Source organism: Parus major, chromosome 5 (genome assembly GCF_001522545.3).
Source record: "Parus major isolate Abel chromosome 5, Parus_major1.1, whole genome shotgun sequence".
Taxonomy (NCBI): Eukaryota; Metazoa; Chordata; class Aves; order Passeriformes; family Paridae; genus Parus; species Parus major.
The window spans coordinates 46,097,676-46,119,175 of record NC_031774.1 but is presented as its reverse complement, the minus strand read 5'-3'; the positions used below and the strand labels follow the sequence as shown (position 1 = coordinate 46,119,175).

The 21,500-nt window shown below is 38.1% G+C and overlaps 2 protein-coding genes across 4 annotated transcripts; one reads left to right on the top strand and one right to left on the bottom strand.

The window, feature by feature from the left end:
• Positions 1 to 4,475: 4,475 nt before the first annotated feature.
• On the bottom strand, positions 4,476 to 18,823 carry CPSF2 (cleavage and polyadenylation specific factor 2). The gene is made up of 15 exons (XM_015631441.2): positions 18,750 to 18,823; positions 18,059 to 18,244; positions 16,448 to 16,607; positions 16,258 to 16,363; positions 14,625 to 14,754; positions 14,173 to 14,288; positions 13,429 to 13,616; positions 12,740 to 13,030; positions 11,551 to 11,651; positions 11,043 to 11,243; positions 10,282 to 10,434; positions 9,505 to 9,730; positions 7,560 to 7,859; positions 6,474 to 6,608; positions 4,476 to 6,325 (listed from the first exon to the last, which is right to left on the bottom strand). The coding sequence occupies exons 2-15, from the start codon at positions 18,205 to 18,207 to the stop codon at positions 6,233 to 6,235; spliced, it is 2,349 nt and encodes a 782-aa protein (XP_015486927.1). The 5' UTR covers positions 18,208 to 18,244; positions 18,750 to 18,823; the 3' UTR covers positions 4,476 to 6,232.
• A 39-nt stretch (positions 18,824 to 18,862) lies between these two features.
• On the top strand, positions 18,863 to 21,152 carry NDUFB1 (NADH:ubiquinone oxidoreductase subunit B1). Of its 3 annotated transcripts, none has more exons than XM_015631442.2 (3): positions 18,863 to 18,976; positions 20,231 to 20,375; positions 20,836 to 21,152. In XM_015631442.2, exons 2-3 carry the CDS (start codon positions 20,236 to 20,238, stop codon positions 20,870 to 20,872), a joined length of 177 nt encoding a protein of 58 aa, XP_015486928.1. In that variant the 5' UTR covers positions 18,863 to 18,976; positions 20,231 to 20,235; the 3' UTR covers positions 20,873 to 21,152. The 3 variants fall into 3 exon arrangements, with proteins under 3 accessions (XP_015486928.1, XP_015486930.1, XP_015486931.1); XM_015631444.1 differs by having other exon boundaries at positions 18,899 to 18,976; positions 20,234 to 20,375; XM_015631445.1 differs by lacking the exon at positions 18,863 to 18,976 and adding an exon at positions 20,032 to 20,068 and having other exon boundaries at positions 20,234 to 20,375.
• Positions 21,153 to 21,500: the final 348 nt, after the last annotated feature.

Here is a 21,500-nt window from a genome sequence, read left to right as displayed (position 1 = left end):
GTATCACAACATGGTTCAGAACTGCTGAGACAACCAAACAAGACCTCTTGCACACAAGACAACTGAGTTAAGTGACAACTTTAAGAAGTTATCAATGAAACCACCACCTGAGAAATCAATCACTCCAAGAGCAGTTGCTCAACAATTGTGTTGATAGGAGTTCATTCTTCACACCTATATATTCCCATAAACTAACTGGCCACAAACAAAGGAAAAAATAATTTTGATTGCATAAAAAAATAAAAATCTTCAACATTTTGAAGATGGAATTTTTATTTACTTGCAAAAGTTCTTACATTGTTATTGACATTAAATTCTGTGCTTTATTTTCTACATCTTAAATACCAGCAAGGGCATGGTAGCCACTACTACACAACATGATGAATGCTCTCCATTGGTTTCCCATGTAATTTTCCATAGTCAGTTTTACAAAAGCTGGTATCAACCTTGGGCCAAGTTCAACAGAAAGCTTGTGGTTTGGGTTGTATTATTTTTTAACTGACCACCATTGCAAATTTCTTCAGAATAATTTTTCAAAAGTAGCTTTTAGATAAAAAGTAGCTTTTATCACTTCCAAAAGCTGCACTGAAAATGAAAAATACTTAAGAAAAGCCCGCACAACTAAAGCAATGTATTTGTTCATTACCAAAATTGATGACTGCCAGATTGCATTTACAAACTATACTTTTTGGCAGATGCTTAGCTCATTACCATTCAGCTGTTGAATCACAGATCTAGCTTCCATCACCTAAGAGGATTATACAACAATAGGCAGGTTTTTACTGCTTAAAGCTCATAGAGCAAACTTGTTTCTTCTGACCTCAAGAGTTTGTATGGATCCTTCTCTTCCAGAAGAACAGTTACAGGGCTTACTGGAAGTTCTACTAAAGAGTGCTGGAGTGTGTTTTTGTTGTTTTGTGGTTTTTTTGTGTTTGTTTTTTTTTTTAACTTTTTTTTTTTTTTAACTTCTTATCACAGTGGTAATATATAACCTATCAAAGACAGTAAAACTTGAAGTTCACTGTAGCAAACAATCTTGTTTTCCCAAATACTCTTAACTATATTCATCTTCTACCAACATGAGGAAGTGTTAGAGCTGAAAGGAAGGATCACCTCACTTACCACTGAACTGCAACCACTCCTCAGAGTTCCTCTGCCAGAAAACACTAAGACGCCCTTCACAATACAGAACTAAGAATTTTATAAATGTAATTAGTGTAGTTGATCTGTAACAACAAGCTCTTTCATCCCTTGGTTAATACTGGTCAAGCAGAGTGATGTAATTAACAGCTCACAACATATGCTGCTTGTCATACCATTTTAGATCATCTAAACCATTCAGTGAAATATTTGCCCTTCCAGTGCCCTTCAAGGAAATGAGTTTCTACAAAAGCTTGTGGTGTTATAATGGAAGATTTCAACTTCACTGGAAATAAATAAATGCTCTTAAAGAGATGATTACTGTTCACTTCAACTCTGGCTAACCAAGAGTTACAAGACTCAACAAGACTCCCAAAATAAATGCTGGTGCTGCAGGATGGACATGATCTGGCAATGTGCACTTGGCAGCCCAGAGAGCCAATTCTATCCTGGACTGCATACAAAGCAGTGTGGACAGCAGAGTGAGGGAGGGGATCTGCCCTCTACTCCACTCTGGTGAGACCCCACCTGAAACACTGGATCCAGCTCTGGGGTCCTCAGCACAGGAAGAGCATGGACCTGTTGGAGCAACTTCAGAGGCCACAAAGATGATTGGAGGCTGGAGCACCTCTCCCATGACAGCAGGCTGAGAGAGTTGGGGTGGTCTAGCCTGGGAAAGAGAAAGCTCTACAGAAACCTTAGAGCACCTTCCAATAGTTAAAGGGGTCCTACAAGGGAGCTGGAGAGAGACTTTTTACAAAGGTATGTAGTGATAGGACAAGAGGAAATGACTTTAAACTGAAAGAGAATAGGTTTAGGTTAGGTACTAGGAAGAAATTCTTCACTGTGAGTGGCGGTGACATACAGGTTGCCCAGAGAAGTTGTGGATGGCTCATGTCTGGAAATACTGAAGGCCAGGATGGATGAGGCTTTGAGCAACGTGGTCTAGGAAAGGTGTCCCTGCCCATGGCAGAGCACTGAACCAGATGATCTTTAAGGCCCCTTCTAAACCAAACCATTCTATGATTCTATGGAATTTTGATCTTTGTATTATATCTTACCCAATCAAAAACAGTCTCAAGAGAAGGTAAGACTTAATACTGTTTAAATTCTTTTTAAAAATAAATGTCAACAGGTAATTTTATTGATTCTTTTGATCTGGTTTCATTATCCCATTTTGAACTACAACTGGCTACTTTTACAGTTTTCAGACCAAGAACTACAATTCTGTTTACTACATACATTTCTTTATCAGATTTGACTGTGAGATCATCTTCCCCAGCACTTCCTTTTCAAAACTATCAAAACATCTCTAAAAGCCATGAAACAGAATATCATGCAACATGCAGATCCTTACAGTAAGACTACTTTTGATATATTCTCAAAAAAATTTTAGTAGTTTTCATGGTTTAGGAATGGTATTCTCCTGCCTAGTGTTCTGACCAAAACACTCCAAAGCATGTGCCACTTGTTCACTCCTCCCTTCCTCTCTCCCTCCTCTCCTGGGGCTGAAGAGAATTGGAGAATTGAGAGTCACAAAAAGTGAAGATTTGTGGTTGAGAAAAGAAAAATTTACCAGAAATAGCAATGAAATAAGAAAATGATCAGTAACAGCAACAACATAATAATAATGAAAGTGTACAAGGGAAGTGAGTGATTCCCAAGTGAATGCTCAGCCCTGCACCAAAGAGAGCCCAACAATACCCAGTCACAGCCAGGAAGGGACCCCTTCCCCATTCTTGGAAAATGACCTGAGGTGGCATGGAATAACCCCTGGGTCCTGGCCATGCTCCTCCTGGATGCTGCAAAAATCAACCCTATCCTGGCCAGAACCAAGTTTAAGTGTTGTCCCCAGGCAATACACTCCCCTTTCCTACCTGAAGTATTAACACATGTCATGCCTTATCAAAGAAATCTTGATTCTGTACAAAACAAGTGTTTTAGGGTACAACCATCTATAACAATTATTTAGATGGGACGGTGGGGAGGGAGCATGTCTCTGCTTGGTAATTCGTAATGAATAGCATTTGACTCCAAATAAAAGCTAGTAGAAATACGGGGAAATCCCTATATTTCCAAGCAAGTTATAGCAGCAATTAGATCTCAAATGCTCCCACAAGACTCTTAGTCTGACAGAATGCTGGGCATTTCCATTAAGAGCATATTTTGAGAAGTGGATCTGGTTAAATCTAAATATTGTTAAAGGATGGAGAAGATTTTCAGCTTCACTTCACCTCCAGCCCATATTGTCCAAGTAAAATTATTAAAAACGAAACTGCCACAAACACTATTATTTAACTCAGGGCAAAGCTATGTTTTGATAATAGGAACAGAATAGTAATTGTTAGAATTATTTTTTTATCATTAGAGTTCTGCTTCTTCATTCCCTTAATATTTTAAAATGCGTGTTCACATTCTACTGCAGAGGTACAGGAAGAGACTACAAAAGTTAGGAAATTCCCACAAGTACTACAGACTTGGGGGATGGAAGAAGGCAAGTTTCCACCTTTCCTGTGTCTCCACATACCCTTGGCTCTTCGTATCTGAGGAACTGGAACTATCCAGAAGCTCTGGAAGGAAATATTTTTAACTGGTGAACACCAAACCTAGATTTGAAGTAAATGCTCTTACCCTCTAGAGCAACAGAGCACAGAATAAGAAGTGGTACTCTGTCACAGTTTTACTGCTTATGAAGAAAATACAGAAGCCTGAAAATACCACTTATGGATCATGGCAGTACTGACATTTTGTGACGGTAAGGGGAAATGAATCTTTTAACTCAGATAAAAACAAGAAGCAGACTAGTAACTCTGAAAATTATACAGAGAAATTCAATTACTGTCTGAACAAAATCATAGTTAAGAACGTATCAGGGAACTGACAGCAGAATAGGCAAAATTAATGGGCAATGGCTTGAGGCACACACTGCTTTACAAACACTGAATCCCTGGATGAGGACCACACCTGCCCCACAGCACCAGTGCAGTCTCAGATACATTTTCCACAGAAGTCCAGAACTCCAATCCTAGCTGACAACTTTCACCTTGCATGTCAGCTTTCTAGGTCTGATTTCACACTTCAGCCACACTCATGCTGAACAGACTAAAATACGAAGTCAGCTGTTTTGCTAATACTTCAGCCTTTTCCTCAGTGATGACACAAATTTGGGATTATCTGTCAGCACACACTAGAATTTAGTGACTGATAACACTAACATTTTGTCATCTTAGCTGAATTTGTATGAGTAGGTTAGAAAAACAAAACTGATAGAAAGGTTTATGATCATCACACTGTGTTGTCTTTATCCTTTTTTTAAAAAATGGCACTATTTTGACTTCCTAAGGTCCTTCTTTCTTTATTAGTATATTCCATGCAGGCATCCGTGATCCCTTGCTGTCCTAAGCCCTGGAGGTAAAAGTCCTAAGTGTGATTATGTACAAAGTAACTCACTTTATAAAAGTTCACTAGTATCAGCAACAGTAGTAATACAATAGCATTCAGCAACAAGTATTCAGCATCATATGGATTTACATAGCATTGCTACAAAACCGGAGCATTTATATAAAGTTCTGGTGGTCAATATAAGGGAAATACACATTTTTCTAGACTGTTAAGAAAAAAATCCACAGCACTGAGCTATCTAGTTATCTCTAGATTTTGTTTAAGAAAATACATTCTCGCTCAGTATTGTATTTTCAAGTTTTTTACATTTCTAGTATATAATTCTATCAAATGTTTAATACAATCTTCACATTTAAGCTACTTATTTAAACAGAATAATCTGTAGATCAGATAGAAAATTTTTGTTGGGAATGAACTGCAAAGTAAATAATCTTTCCATTGATAGCCCACAGGGCTATTTTTCGCAACTTTTTCAAAAGGTTTTATTTAAGCATACACACAAGGAGCATATATTACATTGCTGTTTTATGTAAAAAGCAAACAACCCTCCACTGCCAAAGCTGGTGTTTCACATGTGGACAGGAGAGAAAAGGATTAAATAAACTCAAGAGGCCATTTCTTTTCATAAGTTAATTTCTGAGAAATTAATGAACTCAAAACAGTGTTATCCTTACCTAAAAAGTAAGGTAAATTCCTAGCATCAGCAGCTACAATAAGTCTCACTGTCAGCTAGAACAGAACATGGCATAAAATCATTGAATACATCACATGAACTCAGATTTCAAGAGAAAAGTTCTTCCTGAACATGGCTCATGACACTCTGAACAAACAGCAGTGCATGGATAAAGGCTTTAAACTTTGAAAAGTATTAAAATCAGAACCCAGAAAAGGTTTCACAATTGGCATCATTTTGCAAGAGCTAAGAGTTACGAATTCTGTAAGTTTGTACAGAAGTTACTCTGAAGCATAATTACTGCATTTTAAACTACCCTAAAATATCATCCAATCTTCTCAGAGTAATTGCCCAAGTAATTTTTTATCCTGAAGATGAGAATATGAAATGCTCTTTCAGAACATATCAATAAGATGGAACAGATACAGGATTAAGATGCAGCCAGATTAACACTGGGGAAACTTTAGGCAGTTGAGCTTTAAGTGGGTTGTTAATAATGTACTTCAACAAACCTCAATTTAAAAACAAAAGAGGAAAATATTTGAGACTGTTCCCCAAATCAAAATTACTAAAAAAACCCTCAAGCAACCAAAACCAACCACACAGAAACCAAAACAAACAAAACCAAAGTTCTTTTTCCAATCTTATTTTAGAACGAAACAACGACTTTTACATGTTTCATAGTCTATGACAGGAAATCTGTGGGAAAAAAACATACCCTGACAAATTGAACCTTTCCTGAGAGGCATTCATAGTCATAAACTCATTTATAATGTGTTATGTGGAAGATGCCAAGTTGTAACAGTTTAAGAGTCAACTACATGGAATGTACCAACAGACTGGTTGAAGAATAGAACAGAAGAACAGAACAACAGTTATTTACATGTTCATGGCAGCTAACTGTTCCTTATGAATTAGGTTTCCCTGTATAAATTAGAAAACTACAAAAAGTGAGAACGGGGAGGAACCTCCATTGTCTGTAAAAGTTCAAGTGAAAACACCTTTGCAGCACTTTTCTTAGACAATAGCATATTGCTCATATAAAAGGTCTCTTATCCTATAGAAGTCCTGGCAGAGGCAGCCTTCCAATCCAATACGTCCTGTTTCAGTCTGAAACAAAAGACATATTTTGATTTATTATCTTTACACTAATGAGAAGCTTCTTTTATTACTAAAATAATATTTTACTTATTACTAAAATAATATGTATTATTTTATAATATTATTTGCCAAAGAGATTAAACTACAGAACACCTACCCTGCGGACAGCCACCAAGTTGTTGCAGACAAGCACTCCTCCAACAAATTCAGCTTGTATACCTTCCCGCAAGAGAACCTGCTTGAAGTCAGACAGTCTTGGCTCATTCATAAACACAGACTGATGTCCAAGAACCTTCAAAACAACACACACAATTTTACTACTTATATTTTACACCTTCCATTTTTCCAAAGATCTCATTACTGTGTAGGCAGCAATGCAGCCAAGACTATGGACTCTAAATTGGATCTATTTCTGTTCACCTGCAGCAATACATCTTCAGGACAGAAAAGCCTTAGAAGTTACCCATCACAAAAAGCAAAAGGTTTTTCTTTGCTCACATATTGAAGACAAATAGAAAGCTACAATGAAGATCCCTCTTCCGAGCCATGCTATGCCAGGGACTGAGATTCCTGCTGATCAGTACAGTGTGCTATGATGGTTGTCAGAAATCTGAACAAACTTTAGAGTTGTCTCCACAGTTCTCTAGCTCCCAGAACAGATTGCGTCTAGGACTGTGAAACAGAATCTTAAAAAGCAACTCTAGGATTAAAAGGTACTGGAATCATTCAACAGAAGGATAAAATATTATCTTCTAAAACACTAAGTATTTTAAGAGTTAGGGTAAATTTACAGAGAAGCTAAATTTCATGAACTCTCAAATCCAATCTACTATAGAAGCAGATGTATGAATGTCAAAGATCTGTATCTCAAGGATCTGAAGTATTTTCCATAGCATCAACAAAACATAATAAAATCCAGAAGTAACTAACACCAACTGATTTCTCTATCTGCAAGTATAATTAGAGATATGACACACACTAATTCAAATTTTATTTTCATAAATATATGGTACTGTGTGCTAGGTACTTTTAATGGATGCAAAAGTTCATCCTCACTGAAAAGCATAAAATCTGAACAAAGAACAGCATGAGGTTTAAGAAAGAGAAACCCAAACATGAAAACCCAGTTTCAGTTAGGCTTTCATTTGAGTAAGACCACAGGATCAACCTCTAAGCACTACGAAAAGACAAATGAGTACAGAGGTCTTCATAAAAGAAATCCAGACCAGCATAATTTCTGTACCTCATGAGGTGGCAGAGGTTCCAAAGTAGGAATGATCTCACTCTCCTCACACATCTCCTTGTCATCATCACCAAAGAGGCTTTTCATGGCCTTCTGTTGTGCAATCACACTCGAGTCTGAAGAAGGCACATCCACTTGCATCTCTAAGTCTTCATCTTCCCTCAACTCTCCCTCTTCCAAAATAACTCCAGTATCCACTTTTGAAACCCTCATGTCCAGAACACCATCTATCCAAGCCAACTCAGCATCCTTGGCTTTACAGAACTGAAGAGAGCTGACAAGAGAATCTTTCAATCGGACCTGGGTTGCACAAAAATAAAAGTACTATTAGTTTCATGGAAAATACAGAAGTCTTACTTCAAGGTTTACAGATCAGCAAGTTTCTCTTCACCATCTTTCCAAAGGTTTTGATTCATGCACACATGTGGAGAGAAAGGATGGAACTGGTATCACCAAGTCAAGATAATTTAAAATTTAATATGTGTAACACTCATATCAGAATTTATAAAGCAGCTGAGATCAACACCTTTCTCATCTTGGCTAAAATAAAAAAAGAATATATAGAATTGCAAACCTGACTTAAATTTACAGCAAGAGTAATCATTTCCTTTAAAAAACCAGAAATTTTTTTTGCAGCTGAGTTGTTCCTCAGCTGGTCTTAGCAAATTCAGAAGAAGTTTCTATAGATACATTTAGGTTACTGATGAATGCTAAATTTCAAAGCTCAAAAAAAATTATAATTACTATTTTTTTTTTGTAAGAAAGGATGTTATAAATATGAGACTTTTAAGTGCCCTTACCCTGATTCCTCTGGTGGACTCTGGAACTTTAATCCTTTAAAAAAGCTCTACTCTTAGAGATTGTTATCCACATTAGAAGGTCCATGATTCCCATAGTGCAATCAAGTCTGCAACCATGTGTGAGATACAACCACCAGCTACCCACCCGTGTGCAGCACAGCCCATTCAAATGACACTGTGACACTGACACTTCACTCACATCACCACTGCACTTCTCCTGGGCCATTTCTTACACACTAGCTTAAAAAACAACAAAAAACCTCCCAACAACCAACAAACTACATGCAGAAAACATGCTGTTCTAAAATCATAACCAGATGACTTTTAATAACTGGAATTTTCTACTTTCTAGAGAGTAACAGGTTTTTCTTCGGAAAGAGACAGAAGTATCTTTCAACAATTCTACCAATGTTTTTGTATTAACTTTAAAAGAACAAAGGAATAAAGGACTACTGCAAAAAGTGTTTGTGAGAGCCTTGCCTCTAAACAACTTCAAAAATTTACTTGGGACCATGTACAGTTTTCACATAATTCACACAAGCTATTCCAGCTTTGTTATTTAGACTTAATATATTCCATTTAATTTTCATGGATAACACACAGCAGCACATTATCATAACCTTACTTTCCAAGAATCATCACATTCAGTTTTTGCGGGGTATGGGTATATTATTTGTTTTTATCATTAACTTGTTCCTAATTTTACATGTTCACTCTTAGGTACTATTTAAGTATGAAACATTTTTTTTATTCTAGCTCTTTAAGGCTCTTTGAGATTCCAAAGAGAACCCTGAATTGCAGCCAGTATACAATGGTATTCTAAATATAGGCATTATAAATTTGTGAACACTTCAGTAAAGCAAACCAACGGCCCCGTGGACATGAATGCTGCCTTTTGCACTTCAGGTAAAAACACACTGGTCTCATATTCAAGCTTACAAACACTTATGAATAATAAGCCTCAGGAGAATGCTTATCTAGAAGACAGAAAAACACTACTAAAGCCTTGATGACACAAAACTAATTGTACTCACAGGTAGTATCACCTCTCCTCTCCCGAAGAAAAGAGAGCAGATTACATTCTGCTCATACAGCTCTATTACAGTCCACAGTAGTTACACAACTAAAAAATTCCAGTATCTTACCTGGTAAATGTGAGTTTCACTTGTAGCATCTACAGTTTCATGAAGTTTGGGCATGTAAACTTTAATATCTTTCCCACCAAAAGCTCTGCAACATTCTGCAAGGTCCTGACTGGCCTCAGGTGGTCCATGGACAATGACCAGTTGTCTTGGTTTCATTTGGTTAATAATCTTTTTAATTGAGTCCCCATCTGAACGTCCTTCATAGTCAATGTACGTAACTCTGGCTCTAGTTTGAATTAAAAACCCAAGAATAATATGTTTTAATTTAAAAGATTAAACCTTCGAGTGCTCCAAAATACTTCATTAAGATGTTTTTTAATTATTGTACATCAACAGAAGCTGTCAGCACAAGGTATATTATGGATCTGTAAAATACAGTTGTCAAATATTAGTGTGTGCGTATTTAACACTATACATTCACAAAATTCACTTACAAAGTTATAAAAAAAAATAACTTATCCATGAAATAAACATATTTGAATATGTTATCCTTTTAACAAAACATATTAAGTATCTAAGCTAACATTGTATATTTTCATCTATCTCTTCCAGTTGTCTCCATAAGACAGGAAACAAACCAAATCTCTTAAGAATGGGCAACCATAAGACTGTTCTGTGCTCCCAGAAAAACTAGTAAAATACAAATTAGCTTGGGGAAAAAAAGAAACAAAAATCAAGTCCTTTCCCACCTTCTTAAATCCAAGTTAACCTTTTACCTAATTTGCACTGTACCCATGCCACTGTTCTAGCAGAACTGAGAAGAACAAAGTCACTCACTTAATTTCCATGGATTCTGTTGCAGAAATACACTTGGTAGGAACATCAGATAAATCCTGGTCCATAGGCTCTTCTCCATTTGTCAAACCAGACTCCAATTTGCTTTTTTCTTCTTCTGTTGCTTGAAGTTCTGGAACCAGAAAATCCTCAGGTCTAAAGAATGGAAGGCATTTTGCTTTTAGAGTAAACCCAAAACACTACGTAATATAAAAACAAACAGTGCTGATTATTACTACTAAAATTTTTTTTAACTGTTATTGCCAGCAATTTTGCAACACCTGCCAAGTATTTCCATACTTGAACAGAGATGATTTGGAAAATACAACCTTCCTATCTTAAAAAATAACTTTGCTACGAAATACTAGCAAATTGAAGACTTCCAGCAAGTATTCCTTATGCAAAGCTGACAAATATCATTAGATTTTGTTAGGATGATCAGTGTTGTCTCACAGAAAACCTCGCAGATTTAACATTAAGTGAAATTTAACACAGAAAAAAGTCAGGTTAGAAGAATTTAAAATCTTCTATCTCAAATGAATTAAAAAAAAAAAGCCAGGAGTGAAAATACATCCTAAGAGGTGTGAACACAGGTCAAGGATCAGCACTCTGCAGCTTCAATCTTTATCATAAGCTTTCTGTAAGACTTAGCAGTTTGAAGAGCATATAGCAATGCTGCGAAAGAAACAAAATGGTGAATTTAATTCCTTCTACTTTTTGATAATTTCATAGCTACTATGTTAGTATACATTACCACCACGTACTTGATAATTTCACCATATTCATCCCATTTAATTCTTTCTTCAGGAGCTGGAAACATTGGATACGATTTTTTTGCTTGTTTGAAGAAGCTTCCTTTCCGGCTACCTTCACCTTTCATCATCAAATCATGTTTGGTCTTATGTAAAGTTGGCTGATCAATATCCTCCTCAGCATCACTCTCATCACTGGAATCAATATCTGCCCTGAAATGACATTCCAAAAAAACCTAGCACTTCTTTTTTTATTTCAGGTTTCATATTATATAAACACACTGACTAGAAAATAACAGTTGACATAACACTAACCAAGGCCAAGGGCAGTTTATGTATCTAAGAAAGTCAAATGGCAGATGAAACTGGGTCTATTGGAACAACAGATTAAAGACAACCACTCCTGACTCCTGACTCCTCAAGACAAGGCTACTGAATTTTCAATTAGGCCTGAGAAGTGTTGGAGGAGCAGAATAATCACATAGAAATCTCAACTCTGATCATGAGCAAACATACTTACTCTTTAGACTGCTCTAATTTCTTAGCTGCCTCTTTCTTTAGTTTCTCCTTTTCTAGGTATTCTTCAAGTTCTTTTCCTTCCAACTTGACACGTTTTCTCAACTGCAAATAGAATTAAAATTCATGTCATTGTGAGTAGCTGACACAACTTTAATACTTCTCCTCTATGCTGCTGACATGAATATTTGTCCTTAGGTATCAAAGGTAAGTATAAACTGTATGTCACATAAAAGACAAGACTATGGCAAAAATGTGGTACCTTGGCATGGCAGCATCATGATAGTGCCAATTTGCACAGTCTACTTAACATAAAAGCATTTTTAAAAATACTAAAACCAATTAAGCTTTCCAAAAGTTTCTGAAAATGTGTTGAGGAAATATCTCTCCAAGAAATGAAGGCAAAAACTCTCAGATGAGAAGTGTTTTTTTAGTTTTTCTATTATTAACATCAAACCAGAAGAACCTACCAAAGTCATACTAGCTGGCAAAATTTTGTTTCTTGTTTTCTGAGTACAGGTCACTTTGAATAAACTGAATTCTAGTAAAAATCTAATACTGTATTTCAATTATTTCAGTCCAATGTAAATGTCCATATAAAGCTGCATCATCAGTACTGAAATTATCACTGCAGTAACAGGGGGCATTTATAAATTAACAATGTGCACTAGAAAGAAGTAGACACAGGTGTACAGATTATTGAAAACAATTTGAAAGCATGAATAGCAATTAATTATCTCCTAATTCCCAGCATTTGCTTATCTTTCTAATCCTGTTGAGATATATTATACTAATTTGACTTGATGCTCCCCTCATCCAAACCTGGAGAATTTTCCAGCAAGACTAACCCATCATATGTGGTAATCTGTACGTCAACTGCAAGCAGACTTTTTTCTATTATAATAGAAACACAAAGGAAAGAGTTGTTTAAAAATAAATATTTAAAAGGAAAAACATGCTCCACTCTATTAAATTTGCCACACCATGAAGAATTATTTTGCAGTTCTCAGTAGGAGACCTATTTTTATGTAAATTTATCCACAATTTGATAAACATGCAACATACTGATTTCAGGTTTCTCTTCATCACTAGAAGCATTTCCAGAAGATTAAAAAGGAAACTACGCTCAGTTTTGCCCACATAACTCCAGATGACACACAATAAAAACCTGGAGCTATAGAGAAAACTCTTACCTCAATATCTATAACTTTTTCAGCAGGATTATCAATCAGGAATCGCGCTAATGTTCCAGGTGTAGTGCGGTAAGTTAAAATTATGGAGTTTTTGGAATCCTGGCACCATTGAATGAAAAGATCTCTAGAAAACCCACACTCCAAGTCAGGCTGACTGGCAAGAACAACTTTTGGACTAGGCACTCGAGCCAGATCAGACAGACTGTGACATAAGGAGAGATGGCGGAACTGAAAAGGGTTGTTTCTCTTGTCTTCAAAGCACCTCATCAACTTGTCACTCATCCATTCAACCTAAAATATGTATTAAAGAAAGTTATCTATACAAATAGAAGTTCTTGAACAGTACAGGCTTGATATGAAGTACAGGATGCAATATGATTACTTCAGTATTTCTCAGGAGGTGTAGAAATAATGTTGAGCATAACCAACACTGAAGCAAGTACTTTAAGTTTCCTTTTTGAATGATTATAAACCATGCTAAAGCTCTTATAATAAAAACAGAAATCAGTATCAACAAACATGCCACTGTCACAACTGGATGCTGTGTTACTTGATCAAAATTGCTGAGACACAAACACGCACTACAGAATAAGGACCCAGTATTTTGCCATTTTTTACCATTAAAAACAAAAGCTTTTCCGTAAATGTTCCTTTTCTCTTCATAATTGGATTTTAAAATCAAAACAAACCTGTGATTTAGAGAACTCCACTACATTGTAGCTGACATTATTCAAAAGTGCAAGAGAGTAGACTCCTAATCCTGCATCTTTTGTTCTCCAGATCTGATCAAGAAGCTGAGCAAGTTCCAGAACTCTGCCTGCTGTATCCACGGCTATTAATACATTTCCATCACCTCGTAACGTCTCCAAAACATTAGCTAAGAAGAATTAAAAACAAAACAAAAACCTACTTACACTTTGAACCAAAGTTAGAAGGTTTGTGGTGAGGTTTGGATTTTATATTTTTTTTGTTGTATTACACTAGCAATCATATTCAGAAGTATACTGAACACAGAAACAAATGAAACTTTTAAAAGAGATCAAAATCCACATTTCCACCAAAATTAAAGGGAGCTGGAGTGTTCTTAGTAGCTCTGAAGATCTCTCTGCCTTGGTATTTCTTTCTTTTCTTTTCATTAAAAAGAAACAGAAGATGGAGTTTAAAAGAAGAAAGTGCTGAGGAAGGTAATTTAAAAATCCCTGAAGAGATTTAAGGATACTGGGTAAAATACACTGTTTTCAAATATGGTTCATTGTTGTTAGGAAAACATTTAACTCACAGGATGAGTATCATCAGAAAAGAGTAATTCAAAACTTGCTACATTTTAATAAGGATTCTTAAGTTTAAATGCTGATGAATTTCTCATAGAGAAAGAATTTATAGTGGCTAATAAATCACATTACTGATATTTTTGAAGCCCAAACAATACATACTCAGCAGCTGTTCATCCCTTTGCTTCCTCCTGGGCTGAACATAAGTCGCATTAAATGAATCTGTAATAAGTAATGAAGGCCTGCTCAACATTTCCAAGGAACATCCATTCAGATGGCTGTGGGAAAAAAGGCAAAATATCACTTTTTTTGCATTTCTATTTTATGAGAAAAAACAAGACAGTTAGATTCCAGATATTTGCATGTACAGAAACCAAACTAATCAACAGCCGAATGCTTCCTGCTTCAAATTTACAAATAAATAAAAATGAATGGAATGAAGAAACCCAGAGCTAATGCTTGCTTCAAACTGATTAATCTAGATGCAAATGAAATTAGTGGTCTTATTAGAACTGGAAATGCACTTTTGGAAATGCTTCCACACCTCTTTATCACCCACTAAATGATACACACCTAACCCAGCTAAGGACAATACGTTATTATATTGAACTTACATCTCCCTCTTGTGGTTGAAATCAACGGCATAAACAATTTCTTCCTCCCCGTCCTTGACAATCTTCCAAATTGTGCCTCCTATCATGTGACCAGCTGGCAATGGTGTGATTGACAAACCATGTCCTTTGCCTACAAAGGTTTTCAGTATTTTAGGTAGATTACACATATTAAAATCCACATATTAAAATTACTCTGACCGAGAGATAGTAACATTAAACAACTGAATGCCTAAATTACTACTGAGAAAATAATCAAATGAAGTATGAAAAAGCAGTAATGTGTCCTTCCTGTCTAACCAGTAACATCAAAATATTTTGCAATTCACTTTGATATTTCCTCCATAAAAAAGAAACTAAAACAAAGATCACTTCTTCCTTCCACCTCCCACTGATACTCAGAGGCACTGCAGAGCTGCTGTAACTATAGACATAAATAACAGTAAATTATATAAAAAACATATCACAAGAAAGCAAGCACAACGATGAAAGTCAGGATCCTCTCTGGGGCAACACTAAATGTTTACTAGGTAATGCACTTTTGAGGTACTTAGGAAAACTTATATAACTTACACTATCTGCAAGCTTTCTAGAATGACAAACCCACAAGTCAAACCATAGCAGAAAAGGTGTTCATGTGCTGCAGTCAAGGATGACGGAATTTTTCAGCACCTGATGCACTTTTCACGTGCACTGTTGCATTCTGTCACTGATACCAGCCTGTATCTTGGTCAGATTAAAATGAGACCACCCACAACCATTACTCATTGGCTCTGCTGCATGAAGTGCATGGTAATAATTAATAATTAAACACATAGTATCTTCTTAAATGCCTCCATTTAGTCTTTTCAAATCACCTCCATTAAATATAAAAGCAGTTGGTTGTTTTAAAAAAGTTGTACACTAAAATTACTCTTTAGATGTAAAAATTGCCAGGACAGACATATCCTTGCTACAACTATCTCAAAAAGGGGCCAACAGTCTTTCAAGGACAACAGCCTCTTTCTGTTTTTCAAATAGGAAGGCAAGCATTTTGGCAGCACTATTCATGAACCTGTAAAATACTGCACTTCAGAGACAAACTGCTGGTGGTCAGCTTGTACGTGTCTCTGTTCAAGAGGAGAGTTTTTATTTTATTCTGATCTTTACATTCAACATGAGTGGAAAGCTGCTGATTGTCACAGGTCCCAGCAATACACTACACTGAGGATGACCTGAGGCACTGAAGATCTCCCCAGTAAATCACGCACATGCTGTAACTTCGTCTCTGCAATCTGCTCTAGAAAGCATTCCCTTGTGTTTCATGTTATGAAAAGTTCTGAGGTATCTGCCACTAGAAGTAAATACTTTTTATAGACATCAGTAAATTCCAAGAAAAGTTATAAAAACACAAAAGAAAAACAAACATCTAAATATTCTCTGGCATGATGTCCTCTGCATTACCTGAAATTTCTATCCATTTCTAGATACAACTGCTGAGGCAATTGACACAGACTGACACGAGGCTAATGACTTCAGCACTACAAAACACACAGCATTTCAGAATTCAGTCCCTTTAAAAAAGTTACCTTAACTCTTAATTACTCTGTTGCCTGTCACTAAAATTAAGACACTGAAGCTGTGGTAACAACTTTACCTTTTAAGTTCACAATCTGAGAAAACTTCAGCTGTTGTATCTTATCAAAGGCCGCATCTACATCATCCAATGTAAAGAGTGTGAAATCTTCAGTATTATGGCGGGACTAAAACAAACAAAGAGGTACAGAGCATTCAAACACTCCACCACATCAAAGATGCTGTGTATGAAAGTATCAACTTAAACATACCTGGTAGAGATCATACATAAACATCTGTCCCATTTTATATACAGGAATAGTTGCATAAATGGCACAATTCAATCCCATTTTTCCAACTGCATATGGAAGTGCACCAAGGTGTAGAGGGTCAGGGTGGGAAAGAAGAACAGCATCAACCTGGTGTACATGCCTATAAGAAGAGGGCCAACAAGAGCCGTTGAAAGGAGTTCTGTATGGTTTTGTATATCTCCTGCTAGAGCTATTTTGAGATACATACACAGTCTGAATGCCAAACAATGAAATTTAAACCCTTCAAGGTGTGGGACAGTTTTAAATCATAATTAAAACTTACAGGTGTTTCCTAATGTTTAAGTACTTAAATACACAAGTGATTTCAGAAAGCATAACTCTAAAGATCAGAAGACCTATGTTCCACATCAAACTCCTGATGAAAAAGACTTTAGTATATATGTGGACACCAGAAAGCAAATTAACTGAGGGACCAAAAATATTATTGGTACAGGGGTGCTATATATTGCTTATAAACCCAAAAACAGACTACAACTTTTCTTCTGATGAAAGTGGCCAAGTAACAGAACCAAAGACACAACAATTCTTAACTGATAAAGATCAAATCAAAATATATTTCTTTAAATACAGAAAAGATCAACCATATCATTTAAGAAAAGCAGCACATCAGTTTAGGGAATTTCATTACTCTTAAAATATTTTTTTTTCCTGGGAAAGTGTTGCATAAAATTACACTAAAACCTTTCTACATATCATAATTGAAAAACTCGAGGGCATAAAACACATGTAACAAATGAAAATACAGGTTGGACTGACAGCTTTTTGTTCCCTTGCATAGTAAGTGGGGCACACACATTCTTCTCGATGGCTGTTACAAAAAAGGTAATTTTATCTAATCGCTTCTAAGACACTTGAAAAAAATTATAAATTATCCTTAGTATCTAACAATCCTCACTTGAAAGATTTGGAATACTGCAAGTGTGTCAATGCTATACAACTAGTCACAAAAAGCTAAGTTTCTTTCCCAAATTTCCATGTTTCAGTCCTAATTTGGCAATTAGCACAGCTCCTTGCAGTATACCTGCAGAAGTTCAGTGTTAAAGTCTGGATAGATTTTGGAGGGTTTTTTTCCCTTAGTAGGGCTGGTGTCCTGACAGAATGTGTTTTCCTGACAGACTGTTCAACTTGAAACAAGAACCAAGAGTTGAACTGCTTTGCATTCAGCCTACATACACAAAGGCTTCCTCTCCCATTTAAAACTTAGTTAACTGTTCTAAATTACTTGAGAGCCAAGGTCAGTCTCCCCTAAACTATCACATTTATGACAATAAAAATCAAGCAAATCATCCAAGCCAAAACAAACATGGAGCAGTTTGAGAATTACAGTTAAGAGACACAACTCACTGGACTGACAAGAAAAAATCCCAAGTGTTTTTGCAGAAAATGTTTCAGCCATGTGATTCCCTTCAGGTAAAAGATACACAAAACAAAACCAAAAAGAGAACAATTTTGCATTTAGCAACACTGTACATTATACTACTGCATGGAATTTTGAAAACTTTCAAAACCAAGACCTATTTTAAAAAAAGGTGTATGAACTGAACTACTTACTTCCTCAGAGAATCAATAATATCCATAGAAAAGTTTTCATCCCAGCCACAGTCCAAAAGGAAACGAAACTCATCTACTTGCAATAGATAGCAAAGGGCAGATTCCTCCTGCACCCCCGAGAGCGTAGTCAACTTGATAATCGATGTCATTTTCCTCTCCAAGTGTTTACTCTCCAAAAGAACTAATCTAAATGGGGGACAAAATGTTTCATTGACTGACACAAAGAAAAATTCTAGTTACTCAGACCTAGCTTCACACATTCCTGAAAATATGCAGGCTGAGGGTGTTAATACTGTTCAGCACAGCTGCTCGATATCAATTAAGTTTCAGGTATTAACATTCTACTGTTGCAGCTCTTATTAGAAAGAGGTGAGGTTGATTTTCTACAATATACATTAAGAATAATTAAAAGAAGGATCCCTAGGAGCAGTGCAGTTAACAGGAGCTCCACGGAGCCGGATAGGGGCACCCAGAGATGGCAAACCCAGGGCCCGCCCGACCAGGGGCACAGCGCGGGGTGGGCCGGGGGCTCCGGGGCTCCAGCGCCCCATCGGGCCCCGGCGCCCGGGCCTGCCCGACGGGACGAGTCTCGCCGGGCAGAGACGGCGCCACGTGGGAGAGCCCTGCGCCCACTTCAGTCCGAGACGAGGAGAGCACGGGGAAAAGGAGGATGATGTGAAAGAGCCGATACCTGCCGCCCTCAACCACCCCCAACCCGCGCCGCGCTTGCCGCCATCTTGCGGGAGGCGGGGAGGAGGGGCAGCAGGCGGAAGGGTAGCGGGCGGCACCACCGCGAGCCCGCCGGGGGGGGGGCCGCCCCCCCCCCCGCCCCTGCGCGGCCCGTGGTGTCTCCCGGCCCGCCCGTTCCCGGTGCCCTTGGCGCGGCCGCTGCGGCTCCCGACGGCGGCGCGAGCAGCGGTAATGGTGGTGTCGCGCGTGGGGTGGCAGCGGCAGCGGCAGCGGTAGCGGTAGCGGTGTTGGGGGCGGAACTGCTGTCGGACCTCCCTGGGAGCGCCTCGCCCTGTCCCCTGCCCCTTCGGGCGGAACACGGCCGCTGGCGGAAGCGCCCTTCAGCCGTGGGGTTTATGGCGCTATTGTCCGTGGAGAGGCGGTCGGGGTCCCGGGCAGGCCGGAGGCAGCTGAGCCGGGAGGTGGCGGGGCCGTGTCGTGGGTCAGCTCCCGGGCCCGGGGCGGGCGGTGTGTGGCAGCTCCCGCAGGGCCTGGGTGCGTGGCCGCCCCACAGCGGCCGAGGCGGGAACGGTGGCGGTGTTCGCCTTCGGTACCGGCCGGGCCCCCGAGCCCGCGGCTGTGTGTGACAGACTCCGTTGGAATCGCGTGTAATTCTCTAATCTGGAAGGTTTTGGTTGGGTTGCAAAAGTTTGCTGGGCCTCTTTAGTCTGGAGAAGACTGCGAGGGAATCTCATTAATGCATGTAAATACCTCAAAGGCGGGTGCCAGGCTCTTTTCAGTGGTGCCCAGTGACAGGACAAGGAACAGCGGCCATAAACTAAAACACAAGAAGTTCCGTCTCAAGACGAGGGAGAACTTCTGTAAATTGAGGGTGGCAGAGCACTCGAACAACCGCCCAGAGAGGTCGTGGAGTCTCCCTCTCTGGAGACATTCAAACACCTGGACGTGGCCCTGTGTCATCTGCTTCAGGTGATCCTGCCTTGGCAGAGAGGTTGGACTGGATATCTCCAGAGGTCCATTCCAACCGTAACGATTGTGTCATTCTGTGATTTTAGAAATGATCTTCCTTGTTTTAGAAATGTCCTTTCCTATCTGTCAGCTCACCCTAAGTACAAAACTTGTCTCTGAGACTTGACACAAGTAAAGTGTTCATCTACAGGAGTTGTGGTTATTTAAGTGTTTCTAATGTTTTGCAGAGCAGCTAACTTCTGTAGAGTTGCTTTAATGAGAAAATTAAAGAGATGTTCTACTTCTCTCCTGTTTTAAGATGAAATCCTTTTTCCCATTGTCAACAGTTAGGATTATTTCTAAGAAACCCAGGTATGGATTTGAGAACAGTATGTGTCTGCTAGAAAGTGTTTAACAGCTGTCATGTGTATTATGTCATTGTAGAATCCTAGTGAGAGTAAAGGTGCCAAGCATGCAATAGTTTCCAAGTACAGGTTTATTAGTACCTCTTACCTGTTACACTTTTCTTTCTAGCAGTCATGGTGAATTTCGCCCAAGCTGTGCGTGAACACTGGGTTCACATCCTTGTTCCCTTAGGATTTGTGATTGGATGCTATTTGGACAGATGGAATGATGAAAGATTGTCTGCCTTCAGAAACAAGAGCTTATTATATAAAAGGTATGCTTTATGATGCCTGTTATATACATTTATAGTAATTTTTCAAAGGGCTTCTCAGTTCTTTTTTACAGTTATAAGCATAACTAAAACATAACCATTTCACACCTCTCTTTCCACTAAAGTAATGGATTATTATATTTAAAAGAAGTAGAATTTTTAATTTTTAATCCAATTAAAAGTCTTTTAACTCCTTAGAAGTCAGTTGTTCTGTGCTTCCATTTAAATGAATGGAAATTCAGAGGAGTCAATCCATTGAATCTTTTGAAAGAAGTAGGAAGTTTATCAGTATGGAAAGATTTTTAACTGACAATTGCAAAGAAAGTTAAATTTTTACATAACTCTCAATTAAGCTATTGTTGAATATTAACTAACAAAAATAAACACTTATATTTATTAATATTTTTTCTAAAAAAAAAGATACTAATTTTAGTCTCTCCCCTCTTATATTTTTTCTACACAGGGAGTTGAAGCCTGGTGAAGAAGTAACATGGAGATAGAAGCTGATAATGAAAAGGAAGACATTTTTGTTTGAGTCATCATCTTATCTCACATATTGAAAGAACAGGAATATGGTTTTTACCCTGAGAGGATACTACAGTAAAGGATATCTGCAATTCATCAGTGCTAGTTTAATTTGTGATGTTACTTTTTGAAGTTGATTTAATTACATGACTAATATGCGTTCAGGAATTTCATTAGTCCATAAGCATTGAGAAAATGTTGTTCCCTACTCTGGAAAAGAGAGGAAGAATTATAGAATAAACTATGCAAAAATCATTTGTGTTGTTATTGTTGTGTATGGTGGGGAATCCGTGTATTTATTGCTAATTAATGAACTAGCCTTTAAAGGAATATTCCATAAACTCAGAATGTGGTTGACCGGTTTTTTAACTGAACCTGATTAAGTTTCTTTTTGAATTTCCTCTGTAGGCTTGTTTAGAATAGTGGTTAAACAGATCCTGCAGCTTTGTGAGCGGTCTATGAGGGTGTAAAGGGTGGGCAGCTGGTGAGCACAAGGCCGGAGCGGGCGGTGCCGGGCGCTGCTCCTCTCGGTGCGGGAGCGGCTCGGGGCCGGCGGGAGCGGCTCGGGGCCGGCGGGAGCGGCTCGGGGCCGGCGGGAGCGGC

Coding starts and splice junctions, on each gene's coding strand:
- CPSF2 (XM_015631441.2), bottom strand. CDS start 18,207: ATGACATCGATTATCAAGTTGACTACGCTCTCGGGGGTGCAGGAGGAA. Junction 14,755..16,257: donor TCAGATTGTGAACTTAAAAG/GTAAAGTTGTTA, acceptor AAACCTTTGTAG/GCAAAGGACATGGTTTGTCA. Junction 11,244..11,550: donor AAATTAGAGCAGTCTAAAGA/GTAAGTATGTTT, acceptor ATGTCATTTCAG/GGCAGATATTGATTCCAGTG.
- NDUFB1 (XM_015631442.2), top strand. CDS start 20,236: ATGGTGAATTTCGCCCAAGCTGTGCGTGAACACTGGGTTCACATCCTT. Junction 20,376..20,835: donor AAGAGCTTATTATATAAAAG/GTATGCTTTATG, acceptor TTTTCTACACAG/GGAGTTGAAGCCTGGTGAAG.